Source organism: Biomphalaria glabrata, chromosome 4 (assembly GCF_947242115.1).
Source record: "Biomphalaria glabrata chromosome 4, xgBioGlab47.1, whole genome shotgun sequence".
NCBI classification, from domain to species: domain Eukaryota; kingdom Metazoa; phylum Mollusca; class Gastropoda; family Planorbidae; genus Biomphalaria; species Biomphalaria glabrata.
In genome coordinates, this window is record NC_074714.1 from 12,254,820 (window position 1) to 12,270,282 (window position 15,463).

The 15,463-nt window shown below is 34.4% G+C and overlaps 1 protein-coding gene across 3 annotated transcripts in view; it reads right to left on the reverse strand.

The window, feature by feature from the left end:
* Positions 1-15,463, reverse strand: part of LOC106071376 (atrial natriuretic peptide receptor 1-like) — a 595,276-nt gene that overhangs the window by 402,349 nt on the left and 177,464 nt on the right. For all 3 annotated transcript variants that reach the window (XM_056027445.1, XM_056027444.1, XM_056027446.1), the window contains exons 5-6: positions 14,421-14,547; positions 13,196-13,397 (exon numbers count right to left, since the gene is read on the reverse strand). In XM_056027445.1, coding sequence (XP_055883420.1) covers positions 13,196-13,397; positions 14,421-14,547 — 329 coding nt within the window. The remainder of the gene's footprint in view (positions 1-13,195; positions 13,398-14,420; positions 14,548-15,463) is intronic.

Here is a 15,463-nt window from a genome sequence, read left to right on the forward strand (position 1 = left end):
TTATTTCTCTCACTTACCAGTCTCGAATCTAGTAGAAGGGGCTCGAGAGAGTTGTATGTAGGTAAGTGACCAGACGAAAAAAATGCTTACGAAACAGTGCAAAGGTCCAGTGGGTGTAGCTAGGAAAAGGTGTCAAATTAAAGCTTGTTTCACCTGACAAGGTAAACAGTAAGTGTGAACACACTCTTAAAATTCCATTCATTTTTTTGTCCTACAGTTGATTATAGAGCCCAGTTATGCATTCATCAAATCGAATCTGAATTTAATCCGTCATCTGCTCATAAGCCTCTTTGCAGACAAGCATCTTTTTGCTACATGCCTAGGCCCTAAACTATTATTACAAGGAAGCTTAGGGGTTAGCATTGGTTTCTAATACAACTGCAGCCGGTTACAAAGTCTACATTGAGACTTGATCGTTCAGATGCTAATAAATGGCTCTCCCGATTTATCTGATTCAACTTTACATTTGTTTTTATTTCGGTACTTTAGGATAAGCAGCTCTTCGATTAACCAATCTATCAGATTCAACTGTATATCATTAGTGACATTAGTACATTAGTTGTGCCAGTTTTTCCTCTTCGATTCTACATTTCAGTCGTACGTCTTGTGTTCGCCTATAGCTAATAACTAATACATGAAATACATACATTTCTTAAACGTTTCGTGGGAGCTGTAATAACTATTCATCGACAGAAACCTGGGGTAGTTATTCAGTTACATACAAAAGTTAAACGCTCCACTCACTTATGAAACAATGCTGCAATATTGACAATTTCTTTGTTAATTCTAGTTCAACCGTTCAATTTACATTACTTGATGGCTGTGAGATAAGGGCCTCTACATGCAGGCCATTAATTATTTGTCGATATGAAGCGTTGTTTTTTTCTGTAATGTCCAATGTTCATGTGTTGGTTGCTTTATCAGATTAATTAATATGTAATATTATTAACACAATGACCAGTAGTTCTCTCCCATTCTATTATTTATAGATTTATTTAGCTTGATTTGTATGTTCACATATCTTTACTCGTGAGAGAATATTTCTTTTTTTACATGGATTCAAAATACTAGTATTTGGTTTGAATGGTATACAATTTATTATTCTAGGTTAGAGGATTTTATGTAGGTACAAAGATCTGTTAAATAAAATACCCTTTTGTTGTGGCTGCGTGGTAAAACGCTTCGCTTCGAAAGTCTCGGGTTCAAATCCAGACCAAGACTAATATTTTAAATTTAGGGAGGTTTAGGACCCCTCCTGAATTCTCCCAAATTTAATGGATATCTAACATTGGATGTGGCAAAGTAAAGTCGGATGGTCGTCGTGCTGACCACCTGAGACCCTCGTTAACAGGGAACCACAGAAACAGATGACCTTTACACCACCTGGCACAGATCGCAAGGTTTGAAAGGGTTACTTTGTTTCTACTTTTCTGTGTGTGTAAATGGGTTACACTTTTAAATAGCGTAGATCAAGGATGCCTACCAATAACCTTCAAACCGACTTTAAAAATATTTTCTTTATATCTAACCGTTACTAATATCATTTGATTGTGTGCATATTTCAGTATTTCGAGTCATCCCATACAAGAGAAAATCAATAAATTCTTATCAAATATGAAGAACACTCTCAGTATTGCCCACAGACTTTGGAGAAGTTGTCAAGATAAGAAAAGACAAATGCAGCATGTCTGAGATCATCTGGAGAGACTTGCGTTTCCTCCCCTTACCTATATTTTGGAAACTTTCTGTTTCAAAGGTGATGTCATGATGACATGATGCAAGAGAGAGAGAGAGAGAGAGAGTTGAAGTGCTGGACAGGAAGTCATGTAAACATGGACCTGGCTGAAGTGCTGTATTTGAATAAAACAATTTCAGAATGTTCAGATTTTCTCAGGATGTTGAATCGCACTTACAGGTGCAACAGTCAATAAAGTATGAACGTCATGCACATTGACAGGTAGCCGCTTAGTCGGCAAAAGATGCGGAAACATATTCAGGTCTAGATTTTGAGACACTCATCCTTAATCTTCGGAATCGAAGACAGTGTCATTAATACACATTGCAAATAAACGGCTTTGTCATTTTCAATTAGAATTTTTTTTGTTATAAATTGAACTCTAAAAGTGATAGAAAAAATTGCACCTATACTAGATCCTATTGTACCTGGTTGTGTGATATTTCTCCAAACTGTCGCCTCGTTTGATCTGGGTTGGAACACTGACCGCTGCCATTCCCTGCCGCCTTTTAGAACTTTTTTTTTATGGCAGGTATTTTACCTGACCATAGAGACCTGTGTAGGTCATCGAATGAACATTCAAAAAAAGAAGCAACATGATTTTTTAAAATTAAAATCCATTCCTCCATTTTAAAGCAGTTGCTATTTATTTTGTGCAATGCTTCAATGTTGCAAACAGTCTTTGCAATCAGCTTTGTACAATCAAATTCTGCGTGGCCAATCAGGTAGTTTATTTTGTCCCCAAAGATAGATATAAACTATAATAAAATATCAAAGTTGTAGAAACATTTTTTTAAGACGTGTTTTTTTTTAAATACTTGTCTAGTGTCTACTCATGAAGAGATTGCTAACCAATAGGAGGCATTGTACTCAACGGTAGAAACAAGAACTTGCCTTGTTGAGGACACTACAGATGCAAATTGTAATCTTTACTAGAATCCTGGCCACCTACTCAAATGTCAAAAACCCGAGGCAAAAGAATTTTTTTGTTCAATGCTTCAATGAACAGTTGGTAATGCGCTGCTTAGAGGGAAAAATATGCACATAAAAATGTTTAAATAAAAAAAAAGTGATAGACTCCCTTGAAAAGAAAATCTAGAAATTATTTTTTAGGACATCTGGAGCAGAAAATGTCTTTCTCTTGAATAAATGCGCAGTGTGTTTTTTAAGATGGCCAGTGGGCAAATGTTAGCGACACTTAAGAAGAAAAAAAGGATAGTTCAACGAAATGTTAACTTTTATTACCATTGTCTCATAAAGTCTTGTATGATTTAGAAATGTAAATATCAAGTTCTAGATAAACTAGTTCCTATCATTAAAATGTATACAATTATTGATTTTGTTTTCATAATATGAGATAAAAGATTTTATTGATTATATTGAATGTAATGCGTTGATAAAAAAAAATTAAGTTTATATTTGATGTAAAGTTGAGATATCAAAGTTTACAACTGATGTAAAGTTGATGAGATTCCAAAAAATGATATTTCATGTAAAGCTGATGAGATATCAAAGTTTATATTAGATGTCAAGTTGATGGATGTAAGTAGATGTCATCACCAGGTCAACATCTAACACGTTGTTATTTTATGATATCATCAAATATTTACCGACCCCTGCATTATCACTCAAGGAAGCGTTGCTATGGAAACGATAAACAAGTGCCATACAACGGAACAATGAAGCTTTTTTTTTTTGTGTGGCTCTTCTGGTATATTTATTTTTAAAGCACTCACCCATATAACTGACATGTGCAGACAAGAGAGAGAGAGAGAGAGAGGAGTTCTGAGGTAAACTTCAAACCAATACAAGGAAAGACATCTACGTAGGAAAGACATCTAAGTGGAAAGACATCTAAGTGGGAAAGACATCTAAGTGGAAAGACATCTAAGTGGGAAATACATTTAAGACATCTAAGTGGGAAAGACATCTAAGTGGGAGAGACATCTAAGTGGGAAAGACATCTAAGTGGGAAAGACATCTAAGTGGGAAAGACATCTAAGTGGGAAGACATCTAAGTGGGAAAGACATCTAAGTGGAAAGACATCTAAGTGGGAAAGACATCTAAGTGGAAAGACATCTAAGTGGGAAAGACATCTAAGTGGGAAATACATTTAAGACATCTAAGTGGGAAAGACATCTAAGTGGGAAAGACATCTAAGTGGGAAAGACATCTAAGTGGGAAAGACATCTAAGTGGGAAAGACATCTAAGTGGAAAGACATCTAAGTGGGAAAGACGTCTAAGTGGAGAGACATCTAAGTGGGAAAGACATCTAAGTGGGAAAGACATCTAAGTGGGAAAGACATCTAAGTGGAAAGACATCTAAGTGGGAAAGACATCTAAGTGGGAAAGACATCTAAGTGGAAAGACATCTAAGTGGAAAGGCATCTAAGTGGAAAGACATCTAAGTGGGAAAGACAACTAAGTGGAAAGACATCTAAGTGGGAAAGACATCTAAGTGGGAAAGACATCTAAGTGGAAAGACATCTAAGTGGAAAGACATCTAAGTGGGAAAGACATCTAAGTGGAAAGACATCCAAGTGATATGCGAATGAATACCCCAGATTCTTTAGAATGATCTCCTATGATAAAAGAGAAGTGTAGAAGTTCTCCACGAGTGATACTCCAGTTATTAGAAGAATGGACGACATTCCAAAATGACTGGTCGAAGATACAATCAAGAAATCCATCAAGAAATCCATCAAGAAATCCATTAAGAAATCCATCAATACTTTTACAAAATTTTCTTATAAACCTGATTGTCGTAAGTAAATATATTTATTAATGTCCCTAATCATTTCTTTCTCTGGATGGCTCTTTAAATCATGAAACAAGCCAAATATACAAAATATTTTTTTTTAAAAGCTTATATAAGGGAAAGTATCGCACAATCTTTGCCCTAACGCTGAATATTGTAAAGCTTATCTCCTCCTTTTTATATAAACAAAATTAATTAATGACCACTAATTTATTAAATAATTGGACTCATATTGTCTTTGACTATCAATAATTGTGCGAAATTTCAACTTGATCCGAAATGGAAAGTGGGAGAAATAACGTGTTAAGAATCCACCCTGACAGACAGACATACAGACAGACTGTGACCGAGTGAATATAAGCTTTGTAAAAAAAAAATAGGGTTGAACCAAAAAGTTCCACATGAAGTAAGAATCTCCTCTCGTCTGTATTGATCTAGTACCAGAGCAGAAATTAAAACATCGCTTTGTCAATAGATTTAAACTATCCGAAGTAAAATCATCCGGTTTGTGTTTGGCCCAGAAGTTAATCTCGTGTAACGTATGAATAGACGCAAGACCTCAGAGAGATGTCGGAACTTCACGACAGATTAACTCTTATCTCACTGGATGAGCATGAAATAGAAAGAATAGAAAAAGAAAGACGAGATTATGGTATTCCAACACAAACATGACCACATTGACAGAGTTGCAAAACATTTTGAGCAAAAACACACACAAAAAAATCAAACAGCGAAACTAAGAAAAAAATAATAATCATTGGAAAAACTAGAATACAAAGTATAAAAAAAGTCGATATTTTTTTGAAAAAAATAAATTGTGTTATTGCATAAAAAAGATATTGATTGGCTGGCTGAGAATAGACATAATATTTTTAAAAAAAATGAAGGAGTGTTCAAAATGTGTTTCGTTGTCTTAATGCTGCAAATCATATTTTGATTTTGAGTTAACAATGCCTGCCTGGATTTTTCTTGTCTATTTTCTTACTGTGTAGGTGTTTTAAGGATGTTACTAATTAGCGTTATTCGTTTTTTTTTTTCATGATTAGTTAAAGTTTTTGTTGATTTGTTTATTTTTGTTGTTGTTGGTTTGTTAATTTTTGGTTGTTGTCGATTTGTTAATTTTTTTGTTGTTGTTGATTTGTTAACTATTGTTGACTGTTGATTTATCAACCTTATTAGCTAAGGATGCGTTTGGGTTTACTTGTTAATGTTTTCACAAACCTTATATCAACTCACTCTGTTTGTCTAGTACACATCTTGTACACATTATTTCTCCCACCTCCCAATCACGGATCATGCTGAAACTTTTCACAATTATTCATTGTTGCTAATAAAAAAGGGAGGGAACCAATTAACTATTAAATATTGGTAATTGATTAATTTGTATATCGAGAGGGGAAATAAATGTTACAGTACTGATGGCTGGTTATAAATGTGGAATTCTTTCCCCTAGAATTCATGGTTTCTAAGAGAGTTGATTGGAGAGCTCTCACGAAGCCCGGAGATAAGCTTGAGGAGAAGGCGGACAGAAACTTGTCTGCGTGTGAAACATTTTATAGAATGTACGATAACCTAGGGTTTACTTTTAATTTCACATGAAGACTATACATCTAGTTCTTCGTAATGGTATATACATGTATTTGAAGTAAATAAAGTATAGTTTTTTTTTTATTTTTTTTTTATTTTTTCTGTACTGTATTTCTAATCCATCAAAGAAAGGTAACTCAGTAAAATATTAAGAATGTACAGTTTTTGGACATTATCTCCCTTGCATTCCCTACCGTTTACTTCAGATTTTTAGTCTTACACCTCAGAAATATAACTTTTAACATGATGGTGAGTAAACTCCCATTTATTTTACAATCTATCTCTCCCAATAGTTAGATTAATATTTTTCTTTTTTAGCGGCCCCCGAAAGGGGAAAAGACGCTATAAGTTTTGTGTGAAATGTCTGTCCATCCGTCCCATTTAGATCTCGTAAACTAGAAAAGATAGTGAAAATCCGACATCACAATATTTTAGTCCATTCAAAGTTCTGATGCAACGTCTACTTTTTTTCTTTTCTAAAAGCGAAAAATAAAATTTTAAAATCTCTTATGCAAGCAGTTTTTTTCATAAAAATACACCATTTTTACAACTATTCACTATTAATAGTAAGTAACAAACACTGGAGGCTCTTTAGTTGGGGAAACGATGATATCTCATATTTACAATACATTTATGCAAAGTTTTTTTATTTGTATTACTAAATTAAACAAGTTTCGTCATACTAACTACTACATTTACACGAAAGATAATGTTTATATTTTTTGAAAGAGAAAAAATCTATTTAGTATGCATATAAGTTGGACATAAATTAAAACAACAATTAATTAGTAATTTTTCATATTATCGCGATAAACTATTGTGTCCATATACATCTTTTTCAAAATGGCGCTGCACTGTGGCGACATGCAATTTGTGCTTTCATTATTCATTATTATTTCTTTGCTGGATGTATATTGAATGTTTTTTTGTAATTAGTTAAATTATGAGTGAGTCTGGTGTGAATGTACACTTTGGTTTCTTATAGTTATAATGTTTTTTATTTGGTGTAATGCACAAATTGTAAGACAAATTTCCTTACGGATAATAAAGATTATTATTATTATTATTTATCGAACACTTAACTAAAGGAATTTTTTTTTCTTTGAGGAATTAGAGATTGACCATTTACAAAGCAATTAGATAATTAGATATTCATTATAAGACATCAGCCAAGGCTCCATCATATCCAACAACACTCTACTGGATAAAGACATTAACAACAGGATAGCCAAGGCTTTCTGTAAGTGATATTTTCGTAATACTACTAATTGAATTCAAAATAGCAAATACCTAGAAAATATTACGGATTGGTAAATACATTGATCGCTATGAAATGTCAATTTTGTCAGTACAACGTAATCATATCCCATTTCTTTATATTTTATAAACCAAAGCTTTCCTTCAAAGAAGAAGATGATCACGTCAAACGTGCATCAGTGTTTTAAAGCCTGCATGTTACTGAGAGACACAAACCTTGAGTTGGGTTCAGTTCATCACATCTGTCGAGTACGATTTCTTTATCTCGTTCAAACAACATAATTAATTACTAAAAGTTAATTTACAATTTTTTTTATTGATTCTTGTTTTTGTTGGAATAATTTTTTCTTTTTTGAGACTAAAGTGAATTACATTTATGACTTTCAGAATAACAAAGTGCATTTTATTGTACGTTTCCTGCCCTGAGGCTCATTTTTTATTAAAACATTAAACATATCCATGCACCTACGAGAGTGGGTATATATTATATACAAAGAATAAAACATTTTATAAAATTAAAATTGTAATATCGTTATTAATAAATATTAGACAATAACTTGAGGGAGATAACCTTCCTACTTCTGCTCATAATAAGGGAAACAACCAAATATTTTAAAGTTAGCGTTATGTGTCACATGGGACGCTACCCATACGAAGCAACAGCTCTGGACTCACTAGATTGCATTCTCTCCCTTCATCGCACGGTCACCCTCGCTATGTCACGTGTCACTTTATTGACCAATACGCATATGGCAGTTAACTCTCACTTTTTTTTTTCTAATCAGCCAGAATGTCTTTACTTCGGTCAGTCGCACGTCAGGCCTACAGCGGTCTAACGCCTTGACAACTTGTTTGGTCACTAAGTATATCACTCTGACCATGGACCTGAGGGATTGGACCTATTAATGGATGAAATATCCCCGAGCGATAACAAAAAAAAAACACGTTGGTCGATGTATACGGAATAAAGACTGAAACTAGTAACTAGAGTTCGAACATCAATAAAGTGCAAAAGTTATTTTGACTTTGTCATAAATATATATGTATAGATAGATAGATATAGATATAGATATATAGATATAGATATATGGGGGAGAGAGAGGGAGATTCACTGGTTGATTGATTTATTGAATATAGGTTACCATTTCATCTTTTGAGTCGAAGGCAATACATTTTGATTATTGTCCCTTTGTCTATTTGTCCTTGACCTCTTTACGTTCGTGCTTCTATAGAGGATTTACTGATCTTATTGTTGCTTTTTTTAAAATATAGGTCTGTGAATTTTTTATAATGTCACTTTTAATGAAACACGCTTTAGACAAGTTGGAACAGGAATTGACTTTCAGATTCTTATAGATAGTTGATATGTTGTGATTCTAGCTTATTTTTCAGCATCTCTCATAGCTAACATTTGTGTGACTTCAAATAAGAGCATGGTCACAGCTTGAGGGCAACGCAGCTATAACCTGTCTTTTCTATTTTTCTTTTTTTAATCTTACACTTGGGGTCAAAAAACACAGGGGTCACAGGGGTCAAATGCTCTTCTTTATTTTCTTTACTTCTGCTTAATGGTCCACGCTTCTTTAGCACACACACACACACACACACACACACACACACACACACACACACACATACAAACACCTAAACCTCGAGACGTGTAATCAAAGATCGAGGAAGGCTACCAGTAATCAAATTGATCAACCCAGGCTGAGCCTCGTATGCTTGGGATGACGTAATCAGGTTAGCAGTGTTGTTAGCGATGACGTAATTGAATTTTGCGGAAATTGTCTTGTGGGAAGGAAGGAAAGACACAAGTAAGACATCAATAAATATTTCCGTGTCTTTCATTTCATTTAGAGATAACTTTTGACATTGATTATTGTTTGCCCGGTAGTATTATAGCAAAGATATATGTCATTACCTTTAAAACGCGCTTATTGTGATTTAGATGAGTCACTATCTCAAACAGAGAAGGACAGCTTGTAAGGTTTTGAAAATTATTTGTTTTTTCTAAATAAGTGCTACCTCAGTTGCATCATAGATACGAAATTCTAATTCTGTAGATTTTAATTGCGCAAAAACATTGTTAAACTCTCAACGGAGATGTTTGTCTTTTTAAAAAACATAATTCAAATATATAAACAAACTGAAGACAGCGATTTCCTTATTTTAAATGAAATTTCAATTGTATTAAATAGCATTATTTTAAATCTATAAATAGAATTTTACAACCATGGTTAGACACCTTGAAGTGTTTAACGAAGTGGACAACTTTAAATGAAGCTGTGATCTCCCTTGCAACATACAAATAAATTATTTATATATTTTATTTTTTATTTACGACAAAAAAAATGAATTAATAATTTGTTTCGGGTTTTCTTTTACTACCATTTACCATGCTGAAGGATTTGACTTCCATCTGAAACTCAAGGTTACATAATTATTTAATCCTAATATATGCATGAATTCTGTAATTATGAACTTTACTTATTTGCAGAGATCTCATTTCACTTGAATTTTGTAAAAAAGAATCCTGGTACTGATCAATAGCTAACAAAGTCTTAGATCCTTTGCTGAAATAAAAGACTGCATTATGGCAATACAATAATGGGTGTACATATGATGTGGCCTGTGACTTGCGTCCAGAAATGTTTATGTTACCAGACTAGAAACGGTTGGAGACTCCTTGAATAAAACCTACTAAAAATGTCTGCAGGAATGGATACTGTAACTAAACTGAGCATAAGGAAACACTGTTTTGATGAAGGCACCTCTAATCTAGTAACTCACTCTATACAAACACAGAGCTTATTTCCTATGGAAGATTTTCGCGTTAAACTAAACAATGTCAAGGCCGCTAGATCCAACCTCAATGTTGCCAACTAAAAAACAAAACAAAGTTGAACTCAGGTTCCAAGTGTTATTTTGTTATTGGATGCACTAGACTATACTTTTAAAATAACAAATGTATCCGAGTGCTACCCCTTTGATTTACAAAAAAATGTTGTTGTGCCAACATCAAAATCTAATGCTTACGTCATATTCAAATGTTTTCGTGTTTCAAATGTACAAGCTTAGAATAGTTGATTCTGCTGGGCTAATAAGTTAAAAAAAATAAACAAAATTCATCATATACACTCTGAAACATAATCGTACTCATTCTGCATACCGAGGTACACCAAAATGCTAGCCTTTTATAAATTTTCAGCCATGTATGAAAATTTCCTAAAGTAAAAGCTCCTTTTATTAAATTAATGAAACAAAGTCATTATCTTCTTGTCAATGTAGTACTACAATGATATATCCATAATCCATACTACGGAGTATAAATATATCAACTCAAACTTTTCGTTTCATTCTACTCATCAAAGAGTTAGTGTATAATAATGAAAACATTATCTCTAATACTATCATTATTAAAATAAATTTGCTTTTTATATTATTATCAAGATGAAAGTAAATATTTGTGCTAGTGACGACCCAGCTGTTGATGTTGTTAATAATACAAGCTTATCATAATAACATTGGATCAAGAAAACGTTTATTTATATCACAGAAATAAAACACATCTGTTCTCTACACTTCCGGTACCCAGCCATCAATCTATCTTCTAACATCGATGTTTTTTTTTTTGCCCTCTTAATTGTTCTAAACTATCTTACATTTGCATATGTGTTTGTTCTGTCGTGTTTGTGCGCGCGTGCGTGTTAGTGTTAATCAAAGCCGTGTTTAAGATCTGATGTCCTCTTCTTTGTCACCTATTCCCCCCCCCCCCCCACCTCGGCCTCAGGGTATCAAAAGATGATTACCAATTTGTGGCGAAAACACTGACGACAAAAAAAAACAAAACGTGTAATTGCCTTTGGAGTTTTGCCGCCCCGTAATATTGTTTCGGCCAGCTGATCAGAGAGAGGGGGGATGATGGGAGAAAGACAAAAATAACAAACTTGAATGGAAGAAATATGTAACCACGCTAAATACAAGTTAGCGAACAGAAACCAGAGGGAAACGAAGAATTCTCTTTCTGTTGCCAAGAATCGTAACAATTTACTGTTGGCGTTTTAACTAGTGTCTTATAGACTTATAATTTCTTAGAAGCTTCATTTGCGTGGGTGCTATGTTAATACTTTTGAAAGGCTCGTCATTATTTATAAGGGTGACGCGGGATACATAGAGGAGGGGGGGGGGGCTGTTTTATTGTATCCCCCTTCTCTTTTCACTGGTATATTGTTGTAGACGCTGTATTTTTAGTTGTGGCTTGACAACAGTAAACTCACAACTTGGCCTTCGTCGAGACTTATAGAAATTGGTTTATTAAGAAAACTAATAGCCCAAATGTGTGAGTAATGTGACACACACACACACACATACACACACACACACAAAAGAGCTGTTTATTAAGAATGAAATATGTCACTAATAGATAATTGTTCTATAACCTTTTGATTTTCCAGTACGTGTTAAGCGCTCCTCTAAGCCTCCATTCTTTTCACTTCTTTGTTGTGCACATGTAAGCGAGGCCGACAATTACCGCTCAATCCGATAAGACAATTGTTTTTTTACGCACATGCATTGTATAAAAATAATTTAAAGATAGTTTTTAATGTTGTGTTTGAGTCTGCACAGTTTGTGAGATTATTATACAATCTTCTGAGTTAGAGGCGTTCAAAGTACGTTAACTAAGGTGCGTCTCTATACTAACTATGTGTCTAATTCTATCATTTGAGTGTCAAATAGGCCATTAAATTGTATAGATTTACTTTCTATATCTCGTAATGGGCATGGCTTCTCACTTTCTGCTCTCAAATCCTTATTTTTATCACCACAAAATAGGTAGAGACCCACATTATTAACATAAATAAATGTTCTGTCGTATTTGAATGTAAATGTATTGATTTTATAGATTTTAATGTCCTAAAAAAAATGCGCAGGCTATTATTCTCAGGGGTGGATTGATGAAGAAAATAATTGTGAATGTTTTTTTTTATAAAACAAAATTACATGACGAGCGCCCACACAAACAAGTAAAAAAATTTTTTGAATGTAATAAAACAATCAATATAAAAGGAAAAAATAAGTTTGATATAATGAAAATCGAGAGTATCGATACCTTTGTGACTTTTTAAATTTTCATATGTTAATTAGTAATTGTGATTGTGCAACTGTAGACCTGCAAGTTTGTGGATTTATTGGCATGTCATTTATATCATCACATCAACGTCTTGGACTGGGAAATGTGTGCGTCGTTTTGTGCATGTTTGTCTGTCAGCACTCGAATCTAAACCATTCATATTAGTGAACTTGAGTGAGTCTGTGTCAGTGTGTTTTCCTGTTTGTTTGTTTGTTTGTATGCGTGTGTATGCGTGTGTATGCGTGTGTATGCGTGTGTATGCGTTTGTCCATGTCTGCGCATGTTTCTGTTTACCACAGCGACTGAATCCATATGTGTAAGTGTCCCAATATCTCTCTGATGATATGCTTGCTGGTTGTGTCTGTTGGTCGTGTATGACACTGCATTAAAGTCCTGAGCTGAAGTGAAGCATGGAGTGTGAGTATGAACTGACGTGAGATCTAAATAGAGACTGCATCAGCGATTCTCAACCTTTTTACACGACATTTACTCCTTAAATAGACTTCTTTAACAAAAAATCTTTTAAAATAAACGTTTCATTTACGCCTAATTTTTATCTATTTCCAATGAATCCGTAAATATACAAATGTAAATTTGTATCTCATTTAAAAAACACTTGCCATTACCAAACCCTTTTCCATAGTCCTTCACCTAGAATTCAAGCTCAATTACTTTCCCACTGATTGAGAACCGCTAGACAGCATCTGGAAGGTATCACTTACCTGCGTTGTCTGTACCTATCTCTTTCTCCATGTCGGCTAGCATGGCACTGGTCTGTTCAAACTTGAAGTACGGCATCTGTTTATACTCGTCGTTCAAATACTTGTCAATACAGTCGATCACGAAGTGGCAAAGACTGGGCATGGTTTTGTCGCCGTTTGGTTCGTACAACATTTTCATTTTCGTCCAACTGAAGAGCTTTATCTGGAAAACAAAAAAAATTGGAAGGGAAAATAAAATTAACAAAGCAAATTGTAGCTTATAATCACATAAGCACACACAGGCACGTTTGGTATTAAAGAGAAATGTTACGAAGATCTGCCACAGACCGTGGGGAAAATGAGCATGACTGCTGTGGAGTGTTCTGGGTACCACAAAAACAAGCCTTATAATGTCATCCGCCAAAATCTGTATGATACCTGTCCTATCACCAGTGGCGTAACTACGACTTTGCCATCATTTTGGGTGATCGGGGGCTTGACCTTTTTACGCGCCCCTGCATTTTGACATTATGACACGAGATAAAGGGGAACTATTCAATATTTCACGTGAAAAAAAATTAAAACAGTCATTTCGGGGCCCCCATCAAGTAGGAGCCCGGGAGGATTTTCAAATTCCCGCCCCCCATCCCATCACCACAGCTACGCCACTGTCTATCAGCAAAATACAAGGAGACAAAAGAAGGCTGTGGTCAGCAGGAATCGACATCCCACTCCATCCAATTCTATATTTGATTACATTTCTTTTTTTCTTTCTGGACCTTACTTCCTCAATTTTTACATTTGGGGAAATGCTTGGAAAGGTTGGGGGAGGGGGGAGGTATTTTTTTTAAATTTAAAATACCAAAAAATTGAAAGAAAAATTAAAATTTTGTTGTCTAGTTAATGAAAGCAGTAGAACTTGGAATACCAGTAACCAACAAGCTGGGTTGTAGTGGTGGGTGCGAGGGATGTACCCTGGACGACCCTGTGTACAGAAAAAACAAAAACTTTCTTTTGTTGCGAAAACAAAATGATTTCGGTAAGGTATAGTTGGATTTGAATAAAAACATTCACTTTCTATACCGGATGACATTAACCCTACCGACGTCACTGACCAACACAATTACTATCAATTAATATCAACTTTTTTTTTTAAAACATATGTTAAGATAAATAAGCGTTACTTTTAAGAGTTAGCGTTTTTGTTCCCACAAAACAAACCTGCTTAGTAAGATGAAGCACTTACCAATTTATAGATTGAGTCAGCGAGCTGTACGCTATTATATCCAACCATGGTCAGCATACTGTATTCATCATGTTCTTTATGAAACGCCTCTGTTGATGTTGGCGACACAACCGGGACATTCCAAAATCTAAGAAATGTTAAACACATTCAAAATTTAAAAAAAAAGGAATTTAATTTTTTAACAAAATTACCAAAAGAGATGTGTGAACAAACACACTCAGATGCGGCCCCCGTCGGAGTCGGATCTCTGTCTCCGCCTATTTGTTAGGAATATTCAAGATGTGATTTTGTTTTGATTGTCAAAACTATTATGTTTCAAAGATTCATTTGGCGTTGCAAACAAAATTTTTTTTTTTTTCTGTAAAATATTTTACATGTTTCGGATGCTCCTTCAAAAGTTAAAGATAATTTACTTCCTTATCCCAATCTCTTGCTGGACGACGGGGGATGGCAGCGAGCAGGGTATGAACTCGGGACCGTTGAGATAATCAGTCCAGCGTGCTAACCACACGACCAGGCATTGCTGATAATTTAATAATAACAAACTAATAACCTATTATTGATAAAGAGATATATTACACATTACGGCATGACAACTACCGGATATGTACAATATGTCAGACGAGCGATTTTAGATAATCTTTTGGTATTGATTTGTACTTGAAAAAAAAAAAAGAAAAGAACAAGGCATCAAGCTTGTACTTCGGCAACGTCTGCTCGATCTCCCAGCACAGTTACCAACAGAGCTATTGGCATTTTCATTCAAATGGAACTAGAATGAGGAGGTAGATCTACCTAAACTAACCTTGTGGTTTAGAACTCTTAAGATCTATATCTACTAGATCTAGATCTAAAATATAAATTTGAAATAATGTACATGTCATTTAGATTTATGTAAAATAAAAAAGCCTACATAGCCTATCGATAGACTCTATATATTATTATTATATATTTTTATTTCTGTCTGTCAGTCATGTTAACATCGAATAAAAAGACTGAAACCTATTGAAAATCTGATTCACCTTTAATTTTCCTTCCGAAAC